This window comes from Danaus plexippus, chromosome 11 (assembly GCF_018135715.1).
Source record: "Danaus plexippus chromosome 11, MEX_DaPlex, whole genome shotgun sequence".
Taxonomy (NCBI): domain Eukaryota; kingdom Metazoa; phylum Arthropoda; class Insecta; order Lepidoptera; family Nymphalidae; genus Danaus; species Danaus plexippus.
Window position 1 is genome coordinate 3,802,291 of NC_083544.1, and position 22,961 is coordinate 3,825,251.

Genomic DNA, 22,961 nt, shown 5'->3' on the forward strand with positions numbered 1-22,961 from the left:
AACTGTTTTACTATGAACCATGTACTTATTGTCAAGTCAAGTTGAGATCCAAAATTGGGGATTCTTTTAATATCAAGGTGACGCTGTTCAAGCGATGCATCAATATTGAGGCAATTTTTGCACCCAGAATGAAGAAGGTTTTCTTAGGTGGTAGCCTAGTTGTAGTCAGTTATTACAACTCGAACATGGGCTGGCTCGATCGGGGAAGTACCACCCTCTCATAGAAGATGGGGATGAAGTAGTCTTCAATGGCTGCGTTTCGACCGATGAGAGAGAGAGCCGGTTGCCCTTTTCCTGTTTCCACCCTTTCCTGCAATTTCCTTATTATCACCCCTGCTCTTTCCTCAACAACCAAGGTTGACAAAGTAATCGTAACATCTCTTATGTTCCGAATATCTATGGGCGATCAAGTAAGTCGTCTGCTTGTTTGCCACCTTTCTCATAAAAAATAAAAAAAAGAAGAAGAAGAAGGAGGATAACGGCAAGCAGAATTTATGGAGATTAATGAATCGCATGCAAGAGGGATTAATTTATTTTGCCTTTTTATTTTATACTGCAGATATCTTTATTATTTTGAATTTGAATAATTAAACCATTATACCTGAAATTATTAGTTAGTTTCAAATTACAACTGATTGGTGAAATAGGCTTACGGGGAAGATAATGTTAGAAAAAAAATCGATACGTGTACTATCTCAAATATGCTACGAAAAGCTGGGCATATTATGACCATATTTTTTTAATTTTTAATCATTGTACCTAAAAAGGAGGCTCTCAGGAAAAAAAATATTTGGAAATTTTCTGCAGTCAATTGTCGAAACTACAATTCTTATCGTAAGCTATATCATTTATATAATTAAATGATATAGCTTACGTTTTGGAAACACTGAAAAACTTTTTGTAACTGTTTGTAGTAGTGTTTTCGGATATGGCATCGATGAACAGTTTTAGGATTTCCTGCACAAAAACGTTTTGAACAATTCAATAAAATTTCAGATGGGTGGGAATTATCTTATGTTTATCGGGTATTTAAATTGACGGAACTTGAGGGATAGGTTCAGGTAAATCATTAATCCGAATAGCTTATACAACAAATGAGTCAGGTAAAAATGGAGATCAACGAAGATACATTGTGATTTTAGAGCAACAAATTCCTTGAAGAACGGAGCTGTCTGTAATAACAATCAAACAAAAATTAAAATCTTACTTTAAAATATAAGTGCAAGGATTGAATGAAAACAAATAGGGAAAGCAAAGTATTATGAGATTTGGAATCGTATAATGAGATTGGCGTCTGTAATCGGAGAAAATAAATAGGTAAATAAAAATACTAATAAAAAAGGTGCTAGTTGTAGTTGGTAATCTCTGCGTTAAGCCTAGTGGAAAGAAAGTTTTTTATGCGTTATAACGGACGTAATAAATCGTTATCAATCTGTTATAGAATTACTTTGAAACAAGTGTTACGAATAAACGAAACACTATATTCTTTTTAGGAGCTATAAAACTAGTGTTAGCGTCGTTGGATGACTTTAGTAAGTTAATGAATTTTGAAATTTAGATTTGAAAATTAAATGTATTCTTACTTTCAGTTTCTAATCAAAGGCTACATTTAACTTGGCCTGTTATTGCAAAACTGAAAATGATATATCATTATGCATAACCTTCAAATGACACATGAGGGTCGTTTGTGGTCGACTTCATTTCCTTGTAAAACCGAGCCTAACTTGTGGAGTACTATTAATACATTGAGCTATTTCAGAGTTCTTTTTTTTACTTAAAAGTCATAATTTTATAATATAATTCACAATAAATAATGGATAGAATTATTTAAATCGTGTTAATGTATTAATTTTTTATTTAATAATCAATAAGACAAGTGTATTTAAATAACAAGCTTGTGAGAAAGCTCCATGTCACGAGGAAATTAATTTCATGGCAGTCTGTCGTTAAATAAATGATCCAGTAAGAATATAGGAATATTTTTGCTTTAAATAAAATTATTAAGGTTTTATACGTATTAGATTTTCACTTTTCATATAATATAACCTAACTAACTTTACATAAAATATAACAAAAGAAATAAATATATAGGATAATTCGAAATTTGTCAGAAATATAAAATCATAAAGTTTTTTTTATATAAATTTATCCAGGAAATCGTTTTGGAGGTGCTTAATTAATAATAATTATCTCCGGGGAAACTTTTGTGAGAAGGTATTACGAGAAAAACTATTGCCGCAATATGTATCCATTCATATTTGTTAGAGAGATATATTGTGTCCATTTTCGCTTAGTAGGATTTCACAATTTAGTTGAGACGTATTGTTATAATAAGATCAACATGTTTTATAAGTAAAAGAAATATTGATTGTAATTTTTTAGCCATTATACCTATATCCCTTCGTATTTTATTTATTACGAACCTTAAACTCTACTCAGGTACATAATTTTATTCTTAAGTACACCCAATTAGCCTCAACCAAAAACCAATAATCCCCTAAGTATTTTGAGTTTTAGTAATATTGATGTAAATGTGTTTACTCCTGTTCCTATATAAATAGTAGCTTAAAATATCTATAATTGTAAAATTTGTATCCATTTCGTTTTTTTTTTTGTTAATCTCACGGAAAAGTTGCTTGTACAACTAGCAGTTCGGAGTAAACATTTGGTATTTTTTATAAATTCAGCGAGCTTTGTTTTATGATTGTAGCTGGAAATTTTATTGCGATCGACATATTGTGTGAAAAATCGTTTTGCTTTTGGGATAATTTTATTATAGTAATGGACTTTTAGTTCAACGTTGTTACGCGATCGATGTCACGACCAAGGGTTTGTATGAAAATATTTACTGAGCTAGGTCAAGTCAACAAACGACACTTATGGGACAAGAGTACATTACAGTTTTAATTCAAAAGTAAATTTAATGGCGTATAAAATAGTCTTTGTACTGCAAAAAATCTGGTATTTAAACTTCAAAATAAAATTATTCGCTTTTAAACCCATATATATAGTATGATAATTTTGTTCCAGGTTTATTGTATATTGGAAATCTTCCGGATAGCGAAATATCATCTCTACATTGATTGGAAACGACTAAAAGAAACTGTATGGTTATTTTAACGTGTGAACATTGACGAGACTAGTTAAATATTTGTGACAAGTAATTACACGATATAGTGGTGACACTAGGCATGTCAGCTTGCGTGCTTGAAGAGGGTAGAGACGAGGGGGGCGGTGTGGAGTCAGCGAACGCTGGTGAGATGATTGAGCGACCGCGTCGAGAGGTGCTGCTGAGTGCTCGAGGCAGAAGAGCTTGCTCAGAACAGGGTCCGCAAGCAGCTTATTTACGTAAGCATATTCTTCATATTATCCGTTTATATTATTTATAGGTATGGTAATTCCAATTCGTGTTATTAGTGAGATCTAATGAGATCCAAGACTTTCACCAGTTATTAGATTAAATTAAATGTGATTATACAATTTCCTTTTTAAATAACCTGAAAATATATTATATAACCAATTTAAAAGTATAAATTGTAACGAGAATTCTCTCTTTCAGTTAATTAGAAATCACGGGTGAGGATCAAAAATATGAGATCGTGATCTAGTCTACATCATTAAATTTTAATTAAAATGATGACGTTCTCTTATTCCTTCATCTAATTGAATTTCTTTAGAATATTTCTTTTAGTATTTTAACGCCAATGAAAGTTTGTTTGGCATTGTATGAAATGGCAAACATATAATTAAAAGTAACAAGAAGAATACATGTAGGTATATAAATGCTTAAATAAATTCATAGGTAATATTATTTTGACATAAAAAAATTTTTTACAGGAATAAAAAACGTATCATCTATAACCTGGTGTAGTATTAGGGATTTGCCTTTAAATTATTCTAATCACTTTTGTTTATTCTCCAAATCTTGAACTCAAGTATTAATTCAAAACAATATATATAAGAAATAACGGAATATTTTTATTTAGATCCGTGAAATAGTAACATTGATTAGAGTCGATAATACTGTTAGAAGCGTGCGTGATTGAAGAGGGTCGATGGAAGCTGGTTTCGTAAGTGCAAGTACTTGTACCCCCGAATGAGTGAAAAAGTATATACAAATATATCAACCATTTAACTAATTCACCACTAAAGATGATCAAGAAACATATTATCAAAAGGATTTAAAACTAACAAGATTTTTTTTTAAGCATTTGTATAAAAGTGACCTATTTAGACGTACTTTAATTTTAAATATTTAATCATATTTTTAAAAAATGATGCCTACATCGTCATAGTAGATTTTGTGTCGTGCCTTTTGTCTTCAAAGATTTGGGTGTAAATATGGTTTTCTAAAATTTTTCATTTTAGAGAACCCATGCGAAATTTTTTTTAAAAATCGCTATATATAACGAATTAGTGAAAGTACATAGTAATCTACCGACTAATTTACTTTTACTTGAAAGACATATAGTTACTTCATTTTAATTATGTTGGCTTTTAAAGAAAATTATGGTTCAATTATTCTTCATACATTAGGTTGCTGTGACGAGTAGGTTGTCTAATACTTAACCTAGGGATCGAGTGTGCTTGCATATGGGGGACCTGCGTTGATAATAATCGAACGCCCATTAGTAAGTGAAGACCAGAAATGTGAACTTGGCAATCAGGCATACTCATCGAAATGGGAATACATAATCTCTACCCTGGGAAGCTCAACCCTCAGCGATTAAAAAATCTCTGTAGTAAACCAGAATGGACATGACTGCTACATCAAGAGGGGATTGGGGCACTTTCGTACGCCTAGCCGACAAACCTCAGAACTTACTTAATCCTATAGGCCGGTTATTACTACTGAATAGAGTTCTTCAAGAGAGGAGTGAACAGGTATTGGTAAAGTCTGCAACGCGCTAATAACACCCCTGGGATTGCAGACATCCATAAGCTTCGGTGACCGTTTATTCCCAGGTGGGCCATTCGCCTATTTGCCACCATTGTGTGTAAAAATAAGATACTAAAACCGCTCACTCCATAGTTCTATGAAAGATATTGCTGACCCAAAACTACGATAGTGGAATATTACAGGTAAAAACTGAAATTGATTTCATTTGATCTACTACTTTAATAAATGTGTGAGACCTAATGATAAGTGAGAAAGTTTAAAGTAGAAATTTACGGCCATGTTTTTAAGAAGAAATCACTTTATTCTTGTTTGAGTTTAATATTTATGCATATGTTATCAACTTCGCAAGTTTCAAGAAGATTTAAGTAATAATAACTTAGACTGCTTAACGTGCTTTAGAGCCAACATTTAAGTGTTAGCACTTGCATGGGAGAATCAGTAAGATATATTTCTTGGTTACGTGGTTATGAGAAAAAGAATATAAGAATTACTAGACTGGTTTAGTTCTAAGTTTTATAATAAAGACTCACTTTAGCAACATGATAGTTTACTTATTTATATTTTAAAACGTGAACTGTATTTTAATCATCAAAGTTTTCATCAATGTCTTAATTATTTTTGTGTTGTATTGAAATCTAAATTGTATACCGTGTTAAATTCCGATACAATAAATAAATATATTATTTCAATTGTTCATGAAAACTATTCATTAATAACAATTATTACTATGAATTATAATATTTTTTATCTTATCTTTTGTCTTTGAAGCCATCGACTCTGTTAAACTAACGCCACGGGGGACACGATTTCTGTTATGAATACACTAATACAATTAACAAATTAATTACAGTAGTGTATTTGACTGGTCTTGATAGATAAATTAATTTACCTTTACGTACAGTAACTTCAGACGAAATTTAGCTCACTGTGCACAGTGAGCTAAATTATAATTAGTTACAATAACAGAAAACATAATGTCGACTTTGTCTCGTCTTGTCGTTTTTAGAAATATTTTAAAAATAATTCAAATTCAATTCGGAGCTTCTGTAACCTATTCACGGGAAAACTTACCTATTTGTTATTCTTCTTTATATAAGAATTGGCCATTCTTATTAGTGGTTATGATGAAATTAGTTTGAATTTTTTATGAAATGTGTTTTATAATGCCTTTATAAAAAAGGAGTTAATTCTAATTATTTGGTGTAGGTCAGTAACTACTCCAAATATTTAGTTACTACAGATATTCTGACACGGACAAATTGTAGCTGTATATTAAATAAAAGAATGTCTTAGAGTCATATAACGTTATAAAATTCTCTTCGTTAATAAAAGATGGTGGTATATAGTGCTGCAATATTTTTTTGATTATAGGGTGAAGAGAGTTATGGTTTTGATTATTTTTTCGTTTCTAAACTGTCTGAGCAATGTTGCCAATGGTAGCTATTGCGTGATTGACGCTCAAACGCAGACAAACAACTCAACACATATGTGTATATATTAATACTAGAAATATTTGTGTTTTTTTTAGATAAAATTTACAAACCGTGTTAAACTGTTTATTTCTGTGAATTGACAAACAATTTCCAAACAAATTATTTTTTTAAATAATAAGCTCACAAATTTAAAACGCCTTTTGATTTTGTCTGTATTTTCCAGGCTCGTTTAAAGCCCCTTGAATTATGACACAGCATGTTTTTGTAGCATTTTAAATGTAAAATTTCATTCATGTCCAAATAGAAAGCATTTTTTCGCATGTCGAGCTTTTGTTACTTATTATGTATATATGTTTTTTTGATATATTTTATACATGAGGATAAGTTTTCTTAATTTTCAATTTGAGAAATGCTCCCACTAAAAAAAAGGAAACAATGAATTTCTTAAAGAATTATTTCTACCTAATTATACAATAAGTTGGAACTTTAATAATTTTTCACAATTTTTTTTTACGGTCATATTTATTTTCATGTTTAATAAAGTTTAAAAGTTTAATAATAATTAATTCATCCATTCTAACCTTCGCTGCCGATCTCGCAATACTGACACGTAACCATAAACACTGTCATGTACTACTGGATGAAGTGGATAAATTCTATGAGTGGACCGATGGATTGAGGACAAAACCAAATAAATGTCACTGTTTGTGTCTCAGCAAGCGGCATAAAAGATATACCTCATAAGATCTGGGAATATCGTTAGGCGGTCAATCCGCTTCTACGGTTACGGAAAATACACCATTTAAATTTCTCATTCGTAAGATTGATAAAATAGGTCGTACTACATATTTAGAAGAAATAGTAGATAGCTTTTTAAACAATCTCAACAAGGTAACCAAGCCAACAGATCAGTAACGTCAAAAAAGCTTGGATCTACTACATTTACCTAACTTAATGTTTAAATTGGCCTTTCCTCGTCTATGATTTTAATAAAATCCTTTTGTCGAAATTAGATTATAAAGATGTTGAAGTTGTGGCTCCGGCTCCCGCTAACGGCTGATTCATCATTAATCGGGGATCGTAATAGTTTTGGGATGAGTCTAAAAAGGCCATCGTAGCTCTCTAAACACCTAAGAGTTTCCAAGAAACGTATCTTTGGGAAATCCCATGATGAAGTCGTTACATCGCTCTCAAAAGACAAAGATGCCCCAGAGCTAGAGTCAAGACTTTATTTCAGACAAGACAAGATTCCAAGAGCAGTTTATGATAGGAGCACAAAGTAAGAGAGTAGGTTTAGGATCAAGTAAGAAGGCCCAAGATATGGATATATTGGAGTCCTATTTTCGGCAAGACGAGAATGATAAATATAAAATCCATGCAATGAGTTTAGAGATGCAGAACGAGTGGTTAGTGGTTGATTCATGATTAGTCGCCAGCATTGCTAAAATTTCATCTCATTGCGTTCCAGATGACTCTCCCAGATCAGAGTAATTTAGTGATTTGGGGTAAAGGTACCGAAAAAACTTGCTATATATGTGGGAAGGCAGTTGCAACTGCTAAGCATTTGCTGGTGGGATGTAGGGTACTCCTAGATAGCAGTCGAAACTCGCGTTGTCACGATAGGGTTCTGGAAATCATACGGAAAAACAATTAGTCTTTCGGTAGCCAAAGCGGAAAGGGAAAAAACCACAAACGAGCGATCAGTAGGGTTTGTGTGAAAAGGCACTAGGGCTATAAAATCAAACGTCAAGCCTTACTCTATATTTAAAGCAGCTTCGTATTGGACTATAATGATGGATACGTATGATAAACAATACAAAATCCCAGAGGATATTTGTGCGTCGGCCTCCAGACCACACATATTGATGTGTTCTCGAATTTTAAAGCGAGTTGTAACTTGTAATAATAGAGCTTACGGTTCCTTGGGAAACCAACATCCCCAAAGATGATACTATCAAGGTCAATAAATATGACGAGCTCACTAATGAACTCACTAGAAATAGGTTTATCGTGGATTTGTACGCGTTAGTAGTGGGAGTGAGAGTTACAACGCCTAAATCTCTTAAAAACTTACTTGAATTTAAAGACTTGCGCCTGTCCAGAACCTATATCAATTCAGTTTTGAATCGTACTCCTAAGGCAGCACTAGTAGTTTCTTTTCAAATTTGGTTTGGTAGAGTGAGAAGTTGGACGATGGAGGTGAGCGTCTAACGCGCGTTAGATAGGGGCCCCTTAAACTTGACCCCCGCCGGGTGCCACCCTCCTCATAGGAGGAGGGAGGGTCAGGGTGAGCCCTACCATGAAATATCTGGGGCTCACCCTTGACGGAGGGTGGACCTTCGTGCCCCATTTCAGAGAGTTGGGGCTGAAGGTCAGGAGGACGGCAGGTGCGCTGGGGAAATTCCTCCCGAACCTCGGAGGTCCCAGCGCAGCTTGCAGGCGGCTATACTCTGGGGTCTGTCGGAGTATAGCCACGTACGGTGCTCCCGTTTGGGCTGATCGCCCGATGAGCCGCGGGGTCAAGGCCCTTCTGCGCTCGGCGCAAAGGGCGCCCGCGGTGAGGGTGGTTAGGGGGTACCGTACGGTCTCCTGGGCCGCAGCGACGGCTCTTGCCGGCGATCCGCCTTGGGATCTTGTGGCGTCGGTTCTCGCCGAGGTGTTCTCCTACGTCTCGGGTAGGAGGGCTCTCGGAGAGAACCCTTCGACAGAGGAGATCCGGGCGGTTCGCCGGCAGGGGGAGTCGCGCCTTATGCGGGAGTGGGGGGAGGACCTGGCGGGCCAGCCGTACGGTAAACGTACAACGGCTGCGCTCCGGCCGGTCCTAGAGCGTTGGATGAGGCGGAAACGCAAGCCCCTCACTTTCCGTCTGACGCAGGTTTTCACCGGGCACGGCTGCTTCGGTGACTACTTGTGTCGGGTGGCCAGGAGAGAGCCGGAAGGAGGCTGCCATGAGTGCGGCGCTGCGGTGGACTCAGCCCAGCACACCCTCGAGATGTGCCCGAGATGGGCTGCGCAGCGCCAAGACCTTGTGGCGGCACTCGGCGGAGTGGACTTGTCGCTTTCGAGTGTCGCGGAGAAGATGCTCGAGAGTGACAGGTCCTGGATGGCGGTGTCCTCCTTCTGTGAGACGGTCATGTCCACGAAGGAGGCATCTGAGCGGGAACGGGAGGTTGCGGCTGATGCACCCTCCCTCCGCAGACGACGGGGGGGGGGCGCCGGAGGCGATATTCGCAACGCCTCCAATAGCGCCCCTCCACTACGGGCTGGGGTCGGGCTGGTAACCCGGCTCCTGTGAAAGCCCGGCGTCGTCGGGGCGATCCTAATTGTCGGGATCGCCTTCTTTCTCCGAGGGAGTAAGTCCGGTCTTTGCCAGGACCGGCCAGTCGCTGGTGTGCCCTGTCGCTGACAGATCCGGGGTGCACCAACATAGCGGCCGATGGCTTTCGCAGTGGTTTTAGTGAGTAGGGACCTGCCCAGGTCGAGTCTCACACATCCTCTCCGGCCCCACCAAGGCCGGTGAGACGGCTCGTAAAAAGAGTTTCCCTGCGTCATCAAAAAAAAAAAAAAAAGGGGCCCCTTAAACTTACACCTGGGTCGCAAGTCCCAGGCACTGTTGAAGCTCCTCTTCCTGCAACGCAATGGATCTGGCATCCGCACGGTGAATCTATTGAATGCTAAGAGTCACGTCTCATGAATCTATTGTCATATTAAAATTTAATCTGTATTTTTATACAATGGCTTCATTCGCACTGGAATCGTGGAATATTTTGAAAATGTCAACGTTTTTATTTGTTGGACAAATTATAATCTTGACTACTGTATGGAGATATCTGTATTTGCTGAGAATAATTTTAATACATTAACTTTTAAAAGAAGACGTTTTCAAGAAAAGTATATTTGTAATTTTTTTCATCAGATAAAATTTTGTACTTTTTTAATGCCTATGTTTTAGAGCGCTAAAAATCATTTAACAAAAATTCGATCCCCCTTTTATCCTTAAACTTATTATGTGTCTGATTTAAAATATGCTAAACGAAATCGTAAACTCCATATAAAACTCTTTAAGCTGCGAGTTAGGATAATTTGCATACAAAAAGCCGATCAAAGTGTCATAATAAAGATCAATGTTTAAAAAATTGTGCCTTTCTACCTTGAACTTTTTTATATTATCATACTTGAATTTTTGAGGTGAATAAGTTGCAATTTACAAATTTTTGTTGTTAAAATTTATTTCATCGTATACAAATTAACCAAAATTTTCAGTGGCCCACAACACGCAGCTAACAAAAAAATTACGATCGATTTAATTTTAACATCCGTTTAGACAATTCTTACACCTCACGAGTTTTATATATGTCACAATTAAATTAAACAAGGTAAAAAAAACAATGAAAGTGTTGAGTTTTGTCCTTAAAGATCACTGCGAATGAACAAAATGAACTAATATCAGTTTTAATTTATGCGGTTTCAATTTAAAAGCATTCAAATCTACTTTTAGTTGGAGTTCATGCTAAAAGCTTTTCTACTTCATAATGCTTGTAAACCTGATTTACATTTTCGTCCAGCATGCAATAGATGATACTAATTTTGTAATGACGTAATATGAGATATGGTGCAATAAAATTTTTACGCTTATAACTTTTTTCAAAAACAAGTAGTAGTTAAATAAGCTGTTTATATTTCATTCATACTCGTAGTATTGTATCGTCGTCCGTATTAAGAAAATTTATATGCCATTAATTAAATAAAAAGCTTTATGGTATACGAAAAATAGTGATCAAAAATATGAGTATAAATTGACAAGTAAACATAAATAGAAACAAAAAGTAGAACTCAAAATGTTCTGTGCACTGAGATTTTTTTCTTATAAAAGTGACAGGAAAAATATATAAAGAGTAAGAAAATATTGCTAGCACTGCCAAAACTATAAATATATAAACGAAATTGTTTTGACAGCGAATCACATGATTTACTACCTTCCAATATCAATAATCAGGTGTCGTGGTGTCAGATCTACATCACTCTTCAAAGTAATATTTACTAAGTGTTTTTATTATTGCGGCTTGTTTAGAACGGCTTTGTAGTATTTCAGTTTATTTTTAAAATAAAAAAAATCATAGTACCTACCATCTTACAGAACTGTTGTTAAAGTTTTTTGCAAAAAGTGACACAATTTTGGTTATTTGTTATGGCATATCTGTTGATGTTTTTTTCATAATAAGAACGACCCTAATTTGGATATTGGTTTAGTATATGTTGCTGCTTGTATTTGATGGTTCTGCGATAGCCTGTGATTATTGAAGTTATTGTGTATAGAAAATTTACATATCTTTCAATATGAGTATCACGTGTCGTTTTTCAAAAGAAAAAAAAACGTAATATAACTTCAACAACCTTTTCCAAAATTTAAGGAATAATTTTTTTTTACAGAACGTGAAGAAATTTAATTAAATTTTCATCATTTTCTTTTCAGAACACAGCACAGCCCATCTTTGGGGCTCGAATAGTGGCCGACGAGGATGGAGTCGCAAACGTACTTCTGCACCACAAATGGGCAACACTCAGGGTTCCATGCCACGTATCGCCCTTGTACTAAGGTCCAGGAGGAGTTGGCCAGTAGCCCCACAGTCTTATCGCAGGTAAGATAAACAACTTCGTCAAGATATTGTAACAGACATAATAAATACAGGTCTAAATTTGTATATATGTAATCTTACTTGTACCGCCCTAATTTATTCGCTATGCAGAAAAAGTACACTGTAGAATATTATACAACATATAAATACATTGTATTATTTTGATTCAAATTATTTTATGTACACATTCATACCGTACACGAAGATTGCTGAATAATTTAAGCAACTGCCAAAGAAAACAATCCTTTGATCTGACTATGTCATTAAACTAAACCACGTGTTTGTTACTTTGTCACTTGTAAAATTAAATCCCCAATTCGAGTGGAATTTTTCATATTAAGGTCGATATTTAAGTATTATTCATTAAGTAACATTCTCCTACTTCAATTTGATAAGTTAAAAATAATCCAAAGGAAGTAGATATTCTACAATTTAAAGTAGTTAAAGTAAACATTGTCCTGTGAAAGTAGATATTATATAAACAAAAAATACTCGTATACTATAGACATAGTTCTTTGTAAACAAAAGAAACAGAGTCCTATGAAAGTCGACATGTAAACATTGTCCTACTAATGTAGATAATGTCTTTCCTAACTCAGAAAAGCTGACTTAATTTCAATAGCGCCAACGAATTTGCTTATTAAATATAGTAGGAAAATAATTCCTTTAGAAATATCAATGAGGTTGTGATGAAATAATATGATTGACAATAGATAATTATTACTTCACATAGAATCCCAACAAAAACTTCTATTGAGAACCAAAAGGTCGCGACGGATGAACTCAATAAGTGAAATTGTGGTTTCCCAGTCAATTTATTGTCAATGAATATTATGAAGAATATGGTATAATATTAAGGATACAAAATGGCTCGCTGCTTTTATTACTAAAAGAGATATGGTTAAATGATATATGAAGTTATAAAAGGGATCCTATTTGTATTGTGCTATTTGTGTAGATCTATTAGCTTATTCAAGAAATATCTTAAATATAAACAAGGGAACTGATATTAAAGTTAAACTGAAAATTTATATCCGTATAAGGAATTTTCTTAATAATATTATAATACTAAGACAAAGATGTAGGCCAATTAGAGGCAAAAATATTTTTTCCTGACACGGCTTACCTTAACGTAATCACTTTGAGTGTTTCGACGTAGACAAAATGGGTTTTAGCTTAATTGAGTTTGACGCTTAAAAAGCGGTTTATTATGATCAGTCTTTTATAAATATTTTCAGGTAAGGAAGTTTTCGTAAACCAGCGAAATGTGAAATAAAATATGCAGTATCAATGACACTAATTCTATAATTTCCCGTAAGGAATTAAACAAATGTCCAAGTATTATAAGATGTGGACGTTTTAATTTTAATATTTTCATAGATTTATGTTACTATGGATATTTTAGTGACGTAGATGTTACAGTAGGCGACAATGAATTTATCTGTGGGTTCCTTAATGTCCCCATAATGGAACTAAGGTTAGGCCTCTTTTTGGAAGATGGAATAACTAACGTAACTAAATGAGTATTATATTAGGATATAAAAAAAAAAATATATATATATTTACATCTATTAAGATATCATAAAATTTAATTATTCATAATCAAAATAATTATAATTGATATTTTACGATTTATTTACCATTTTTTCATAAACATGAAATTTACATTTTCACTTTTGTATTTGAGGCTTTTCAGCTCAACTATTTAAGAGGTGGGTAGGTCCGATATGAGGAGACTGGAGAGCTATATATATTTTTGCTAGATAAATGATATTTTATAAAGAATATGTGATATAATAGAGGTTATATCGATGATATTATTAAATTAATATTTAATAGGAATTTCGAATTATAAAGATTTTAGTAGCCAATAGCCAGTTTTCGTTTTTTCTCAGACAGGACGTCGTTATTTTTTTTAATAGGCTAAATCCCTTTTTCTTTTTAATTGACTGACCCGATGTTTAAGTGCGCTCAAACTTAATGATGCCTGTAACCCTCATAAATTGAAAAATGTTTTTAAAATTTGTTATTCTGGAGTTAAAAAAAAAAGTAAAAACCGTGGCTTCGTAGATTAAACAAGTATAAGAGATTAATACAAGTACTACACTCTTACTTATACATTAATTTGTAACAAATATTGTTGTTTCCAACCATATTGAATTTGTCACACTAACGGGGGAAAAAAATTGAATATTTATTTATAAAAATTTCATTACTATAAAATATTTCTCAATTTTGCGAAACTACTTTACTATTTAAAAGATAATAGAAATTCAAAATAAATTCAAACATAACTCAGAATGTTACTACATATGTGCAGAACAATGTTGTGTGCTTAGTACATATGTGCTTTGAAAGTGATATGCTTTCAAACTCGGAAGTAATCTAGCGATGTGAATGGCTTACTAAGTTAAACGATGTCTAAGCAACAATGTTCCTATCCTAATTGGATCATAAATTGGACTACGATCAAGACATACGTGAACGTTCAAGATTGAACGCCAATGTGGTTGCAACAAAATGTCAGTTGAACGATGCTGTAAAATTTTAATTAATAAATTCTTACGCTATCACTTTCTGAACTATCATAAAAATTATAAGAGAAAGATACACTAAAACATATGATACACTTATTGGAAAAAACTGTTAGACAACAAACCTTGTTATTTTAAATTATACGCCTACGAAGGCGGTAAAACTGATTTATCACATAAAAATTGTTATTGGGATTAAATTTGCATTTGAGGTAATAAATTTGAGGACCGTTCGGGATATTGAAGCCAAATATTTGTCAATTCTTATTCGTAATAGACAAATTTCCATCTTTGTATTTCTCATTTCCAGGCTAAATTTATTAGCCGTCTTCTTGCAAGTCTGCAGTTTTGAGACATGTGTTTTGCAGAGACGTATTATATACAATACTTTAAAAAAATAACTTTTTATTAAAAGAAATTAAATTAAATAATCAATTTATTAAAATTAATTTTTAATGTGATATATTATGCGAACACTTTTATATACATGAGGATGTAAAAAATTATAATTCTGCTCGCTTATTACTTAAAGTTTTGAGTTTTATAACTTTCAAAGATTCACTGTTGATTTTATAGAGCCAACGTGACTGTGATGAAGACGATAAAGAAACTTAATAGGGCATAGGGAAAGATTCAGAGGATAATGAATATTAATAACGGAGTTCTGATTCTCACATACGAATTATAAGTATTTAAAGTAAGTAAATTATATGTATATATATACATTAAGCTGATCCTTGAACAAAGCTTCTGAACTGAATTTAAAGTAATAAAAAAAAAATTTTAAAGCTAGGTATTTGCAAGTAAATTAAGATGCACAAGGATCGGGCTGTATGAAATTCAAAACGCTTTTTTTGGACGTTTTACAGTAGTGTACAAAATACACGAACAGTATTCGTGCACCGCTGGTTATAAAAGTACCAGTCTCCCATTAAAAAACGTAAACAATATAAAATCAAAGCGCATAAAACCAGGAAAAACAGTTCTGAAAGAAAACACCTTTCGGAAAATATATTATTGAGAATTGAGAGAACTGAAGTTAAAAAATCGTTGCGGTTTATTTTTATGCTGATTTATGTTTCGTTGTAACAATAAAAAAAAACAGACGAATTTTGAAACGATTTGTCTACCGTGATATATTACATGATCTATAATGGAAATAGTTTCAAATTAATATGCAACATAATATTTTTTAGTACCTACACTTTTAGATAGCTCACTTGTTTATTTATTTTTCTATCACTGCATAATAAAAACTAAATTCGTGAAGAGTGATACGTATATGTTGAAGAAAAACTTCTATGGAGTAAATGTTTGCAGTCTTTTTTTATGTAAAAGTTGGCAAACGAGCAGACGGCCTGCTTGATAGGCAGTAGTGACCGTCGCTTATGGACATCTACAACATAGACGTTGCGAATGCGTTGCCAACCTTGATTTTTGAGGAAAAGGGAGGGATGGGAACAAGGCAATGACAGGAAAGGGTGGGAACAGGGAAAGGGCAACTGGTTCCTTCACTCATCGGACGAAACGCAGCTGCTAAAGGCTACTTCACTCCAATCTTCTGTGAGAGTGTGGTACTTTTCCGGTCGAGTCAGCCTATATTCGAGCGGCAGTAATTTGACCACAGCTAGGCTCTACCACCTCTTTACCACCACCACCTTCTAGTCAACAAGTTTACTATAATTGTATATTTTTTTTAGCTTTTAAATCATTTAATTATTTTAACATCAAAAGTATTGAGAAATATAAAAAAAACAGTATTAATTGTGAAATATTTCTAAATATTTTTATGATTTATACTAATGTGTAGTAATTGAACCTGAATGGTAAACTATTTTCTATTATTATTGGCGCCATCTCGGAAAATATTTAGATATTATTAAATTTTTCACATAATGAATTTTACATATCCCGTATACTATAATACTACATTATAATTTTATTTATTCACTAATTATTGATCTATAATTGCTGCCCCCTCAGTTTTTTCGTTTTTGAGCAAATTAGTACTAATTAAAAAAAATATGAAACTGATATCAGCGTTTATTTCTATATCAAGAAACTCTTCTTTTCATTATAGACAATTAACTTTCTCACTTCAACAATTACTTTTCAATATTGGCATAAACGTCTTCTATTTTTTTGTGAGAAATAATTCGTATTATTGTAGGAATAATTGGTACTGTGTGAAACATTACAATTACTCTTGGATCAACTGCCTCGTAAAAAAATTACCTGGGAACGAAATAAATAGAATCCTTAATGCGAACTACAGATGTTCTTAGAATCGAATGTGAACGTAAAAATTTTATAAATGAGTACGCTGTACAAGTTTAAATAGGAAATTTATTAATAAGAAAGTTATGAGTTGTCTTAATAGTATTAAGTCAAGTCCTGAAAGCTAATATTAAATAAACTAAGTATAACTATGTACTTAAGCGGTATAAAAATGATTATTCCTCAAAATTATTATTCTCAACTAAAACGGTGCATTAAAGTAAGACTATAAGGTAGACTGGTATCCACAATAGAACGGGAAATCGTGAAAAACAAAACGAGAATGATGATCTAGTTGTACAAAAAACATTTTGTTACATGTCTATTGTATTGTAAAAGATTGTGTTAAAGAAAAATAAATAATTGTTTATCTATTCAACAACGATGTCTTAAATAACAGACGACTATAATTAATATTTGAATGCTGTTTGGGTAAATATTATAAAAGCCGTCGGAAATTAAATGGATTGTTTAAAAGTAGATCGAAGTAACCTGTTGGAAGTATCAATTTTTAATACAAGTTTTAATGGATTGGTGGATGTTTGCTCACCGCTAAAGGAAAAAAATATTGGAAATTAAAATTATTGAGCATTAATTTTATACTATTATTCAATATAACATTATTTACCTTCGTAAGGATAAAGTTATCATTAGCCGCAATTTAGTCACAAATCACTTAAGTTTCGAGTGATAATAATGTCAGTACAGATTTTTCTTTATAATGTACATAGTTTATTTGTTTTTTAGTTGTACTGATTTGGTAAGGTTAAGTAGTAGTAGTAGAGTAGGTTAAAAGATTTTCAAATTATAATGATTATGTTTTCCGACGTGTTACCGGTTACGTGTACTTCAATCATGACCTATTTCATCCTGTAAAAATTGGAAAGGGAAAAATACTTAAAAAAATTCAGCGCCATCTAGTATACAGATTTCAAATTTTATAAACATTAGATTAAGGTGGCACTACCGGTCACTTAGTTCGGAATATGTCCAACAGATGGCAGTTTATTTATGATTTAAAATTTGTACTTAAAAATGTGTGCTTAATAAAAATTAATTTTTAAGTACAGCTTCTAAAAGGAAATCGTATAAATATAAGAAAAAAATATCATGTTCAATTTGTTTCCAAAAAATAAATTATTTCGTTTCGATTTTTTTTGAAAAGAGAAGTGGACTATTAATACATTATAAGTATGTATATAGTTTTAAAGGATATTTAATTACTTAATATATAGCTATACATATAATACCATATAAGTAAATAAGTATAATAGAAAGTATCGCTTCACCTAACAAAACTAAAAATATATATGAAAAATAAAATAAACGCATTAATTAAATAGTTCCCACAAAACCATGAAGTTAAGATATACATTGATAACACTTATGTTTTTAATATTAACATAGAAAACAATCAAAACATTCTAAGTTTCTTTTTTCCACTTTACATATAATATCTACGGAACACCAAATTCATACCTTAGCTCTTAAGGTTAAGACCTAGTTAAATGAAGTGGATTATTATAATTGAACCGTGGTAGGAACTTATACAGATGTTAATTTTAAAGAGCGCGATAAGCCCGGTTCCATACTTAGCAATGAAATACTATCATTTTCCATATAAAAATAATTAAAAGCCTAATCTACCGGTTAGTTTGCAAATTATATAGTATTAGAATTATTTTTACAACTTTCTAGTTAAGATGATTTAGAAATCCTGTCTCCAGACGACTATGACTTAATTTCTGTATGTAAGATTCATTCCGTACTGATATTGCAAATTAGTATTTTTGTAGAAATAAAACCAATATTTTTCGGATTTACTACTTGTTTATAACTATTAAACTACATACTTCCGACGCTCCGGTTACTTTGCAGCAACCGCGATCATGGTTTTATTTCAATGAATACTAGCGAAAATCTTAGATCTTCTATAGATAAGTCTGGTTGTAATTCTAAAAAATCCTGAATTACAGTGAATATTTTTTAATTTATTATTTAAAAAAAATCTTTATTTAACACCAAAGCCTCATTTCCTAAGCGCTATTTAATAAAATAATTTCCTTATCTTAAAATCTTTTTCATCCCTCATCTTAATATCCAGGCTCGCAAAATTTGCTTCTAATCTGAAATTGCGACGGTTCCGAAATAAGAGTAATATTTAATCAATGTTATAATGTACTGATCTTTTGGAGGAATTAATCAAAATATATGTTTAATTAACTCATTCCAAAGTATATGCATAACCTGACTTGTTTATGTTTGTTTCTTTTATTAAGTTCGTTTATATTAATCACAGACAGTTTAATTATGTTAACAATTACAAGTTAACGTAAGATGGATGCGTGATTACATGTTTATTTAATACGTTTTCGTTACGAGTAATGTCGGGATTGTCGTTAAAATGAGATACTCTTCCTTGAACACTATAAAAGTTTAATGTTCCGCGATAAATTTTTGTGTGCTTATATAAATTTCATTTAAATGCCAAGTTGTTGGGCAAAAAATTTCTGACCAGAACTTGGACTTTTATGTCATTTTTTGTTACAAAGTCAGGATACATTTGCAAGTCAAACGACTGGGATCAAATTGATGCTATTATATATCACGTTTTGATCACGAAAATTAAATATTAATATACAGAGAGATAATTAACGTAATTTAATATTAAATATGTCTGTGTTTCAAAGGTCAGATGTCAACCGAGTCTATGTAAGCCTAATAACCTTTCATCATCTGGTTATTGCATTACCTTTGTACTTTGAAATTAGTTGAAAGTCTAGTAAATCGAAGTGAAAAAAGTGTCTAAATATATGTTTATCTGTAATTCGATGGAAAGTAAAAGTAAGGCGTGCTCCAAAATATATGGGAAAGTGAGAATTCAATCCAATTTAGCAGCTGAAAATAAAGCTGCCTGAATAAATACAGGGTTGGAAATTATTGATGAACCAAGATTCTTATTTGATGTATACTGTCCCCTACCATTTCATTTCGTTTGCGTGTTCATTCGATATTACTCGTAGTAATTTTTGATTAAAATAACAATTCCATATATATTTTTTAAATCAAAACCTTTGTCAATTTTAAATTAAATGTGTTCACTAGTTTGTTTCCTTGTATACTAGTTTTAATTTTTTACACAATTAACTATTGTGAAGCTCGATTTCAATTACAGAACTTTTGTATTCACAATCGATTAAAACGATAGTAGTAGGGGCCTGTCATGTCATACAGATGCTTTCAGCTGTATTGGCGACGTGTCACTTACCCGTCTTTTGTTTTACGCCATATTAATTTACATTTAGCCCACAAAGGCTATTTATAGAAATGTTTTTACTACACAATTAAGATGACATTTCTCTTAATGAAAGAAGACTCCTTAAAAGCTTAAAAAGGATTTCAAATTATAAAGCACACTGTTAGAGATATAACAGAAATATTTAGGGTATAAAGATTTTCATAACACAAACAATTTGTCTCAATGTCCCGCTAAAGCTGTATCAATTCTTGTTTTAACTACACTGAAAGCCAGGACCTTTATTGGAACCACTGACGTCTATCAAACTATTCGTAACCGACCGTTATTTAATAACACAACAATGGAGAAACTTTATTGCGGCCAGTGTTTCAATTATCGACATTGCACGCTCCTATTTTAAGCACGTGAAAAGTGTGGGGTGACATCAGGCAGGGGTAGGGCTGGGGAGTCTTCAACAGGTTACGGTCGATACGGGCGGCGCAGCTACGCTAGTTAGATACCTGTCTCTCTTGTATGAAATCAGCATTTACATCAATTTAGGCATGTGATTTGATTTTTAAACACAATACTAATTGCTAATATGAAGTTGAACGCTTTGATCAGACGCTTTGTCAGTGCGATAGGCTGTTATATCGTAACTTCAATCAATTTAGACACGTACTGTTACACTTGTCAAGTTAAATTAAATTTCAATTAAAATTTCCGTACTCAACAATGTTTTTAAATCAAAATTTTTTTTAATCATAATTTATGTATATGTGAAGTTAAAATTAAAATATTTAAAAAGATTTAAAATATAAAATATTTTTAAAATTTTGACAAAACCGTAAACAGCAAGATAAGAAACGTAAAAAATTAAGAAATATCAAGACTAATAGTATTATATGAATATTGTTAACGTAATAATATTTTTTCTTTTAATACGCCACAGATCGTAATATCATTAAAGAAACTGTGATTGTGAAGTGTGTCTAAATTCTTTTAATCAGTGTAATAGAAGTTTACCTCGCCTTACAACTAGTTGACCATCATCAGTCACTCAGTTCACTGCCGGACACGGTCTCTTCCGTGGTACACCACTAAATCCAATCTTCAAATCTTCTATATTTTATCCCCGACTATATACTTCTAAATAAATATGTAAAAATATATACTTAATGATAAAAGTACGGAATCAGTATAAAGTAAAATAACAAGCCATTTTATTTTCTTAAAATGTAAGTGTTTACTGGATATCCCTTTGATATGGTACACCGGATTTGAAGGGGTATTATACTACCTTTGAGTGTATTGGAACCAGCTGTCTGTCACAGCGACATGCGCGGATGTCAGGAATACAGCTGTTTGAAATAACTGTACACATTTCTATTCTTTTATTCGCATCTATCTAGAATTGTCATTCCAATTTACATGTCATTCGGAGTTACAATGTTTCATGTAATTCTTTTCCGTAATAGATATTTTCCTACAGATTTTTATTTGTATTTTTTTTTTATTTTCGTAAGTTTCTTTTCGTTGTACGATATTACTTGTAAATTAATTTAATATAAAGACTGTTTTGACAATGATAAGTCTTCTTAAATTTTATTACATTTCAACAACACCTTTGTTCGTTTCCTAGAAGCGTAAAATTTATATTAAATTCCTTTCTTTTAGAGAACAGACTATTTTTATAACAATCTGAAACAAAATCTTATAAAAAATAGGGTTATGGTTTTGTTAAGTAACAAACGCATACACGCAACTGCGCCCATATGTTTATAATTATTAAGATATTAATCTAGACAGTTAATGAATTTGGGTTTCAATATCGAATTTTTTTCATTTTATGGCAACCTTAATGTATCCGATCAATTATCTCTAATACAAGTGTTTCGACTGAGCGCTAGTCATTACGTAATTAGATTTATATAAATTTTTTGTTACCAACATTGTTTAGAAGTCGAGAAGAAAACAATTAAGCTGTAACATTACGTGAATTCATTTGTTACAACTTAAACAAAGTTGTAAACTTTGTTCACATTGAAGGTAGCATGAGGTGCGTCACGAGGAAAATACAACATTTCAGTAAAATTAAACTTTTGACGTTTTAAATATGAGATGGTAACTTATTAAATAGTTCATAAAGTTAACTGCAAATTGTTTAGGTGTTTAATTAATAACGAGCGATCAATAACAATAGGTCGTTCAGCCTGATTACTTTTGCTCATTAGTTTATGAAACTAAATTTATAGTTCGATCAACTTAGAATACTGTGATCAGAAATAGTACAAAGTTCATATATTGTTGTACAATACGTTGTTTATCATATTTAATATTAATTAATTTTTATATGACAGTATTATAATTTCATGGAATTTTTCGATGGCTTCGTTGTTTGTTTTATGCAATTTATTAACGAAATTTTAATCATATGGACTTGGTTCGTACATTACCTGTCTACGCTGGGATCTTTTAAAATAAAAAAATATACTAAGCGATGAAACTTTGTGGTTTTAGTAATCTTAAATATGTATGTTTAAAAAATTGCTATTGTTAAAAAATATAATATTGTATGATTATAATGAAATTATAATGAAAAGGAATTTTCAGGGTAAAATGTAATGTCGGTAATCAGCTGACTTGGCAAACGTGTGACCTTTTATTTTATTTTGATATATTATGTTAAATACACTATTCATTAATATACGAAAAAATTTTCTCCACAAACAAAATATTTTCTACACCTAACATACAAAACTTTCGTGATTAATATAATTACTAAGCGCAATGTACTAACATATAATTAGATCGACAATATTTCTCACACAGTAAACATTTCATCATTAAATGTACAAACATACCGAAGTATATTAAAAAACGTTAGGTAATTTTCCTTTTATAATAATGTAAGAGCAGTCACAGCAAATAAATTGATGTGAA

The 22,961-nt window shown here is 32.3% G+C and overlaps 1 protein-coding gene across 1 annotated transcript in view; it reads left to right on the plus strand.

The window, feature by feature from the left end:
- Window positions 1–3,176: 3,176 nt before the first annotated feature.
- The window catches only part of LOC116765445 (cAMP-specific 3',5'-cyclic phosphodiesterase), a 225,138-nt gene continuing 205,353 nt past the window's right edge, over window positions 3,177–22,961 (plus strand). The window contains exons 1-2 of the mRNA XM_061521860.1: window positions 3,177–3,348; window positions 11,807–11,972. Of these exons, the coding sequence (XP_061377844.1) occupies window positions 3,192–3,348; window positions 11,807–11,972 (323 nt within the window). The 5' untranslated portion in view covers window positions 3,177–3,191. The remainder of the gene's footprint in view (window positions 3,349–11,806; window positions 11,973–22,961) is intronic.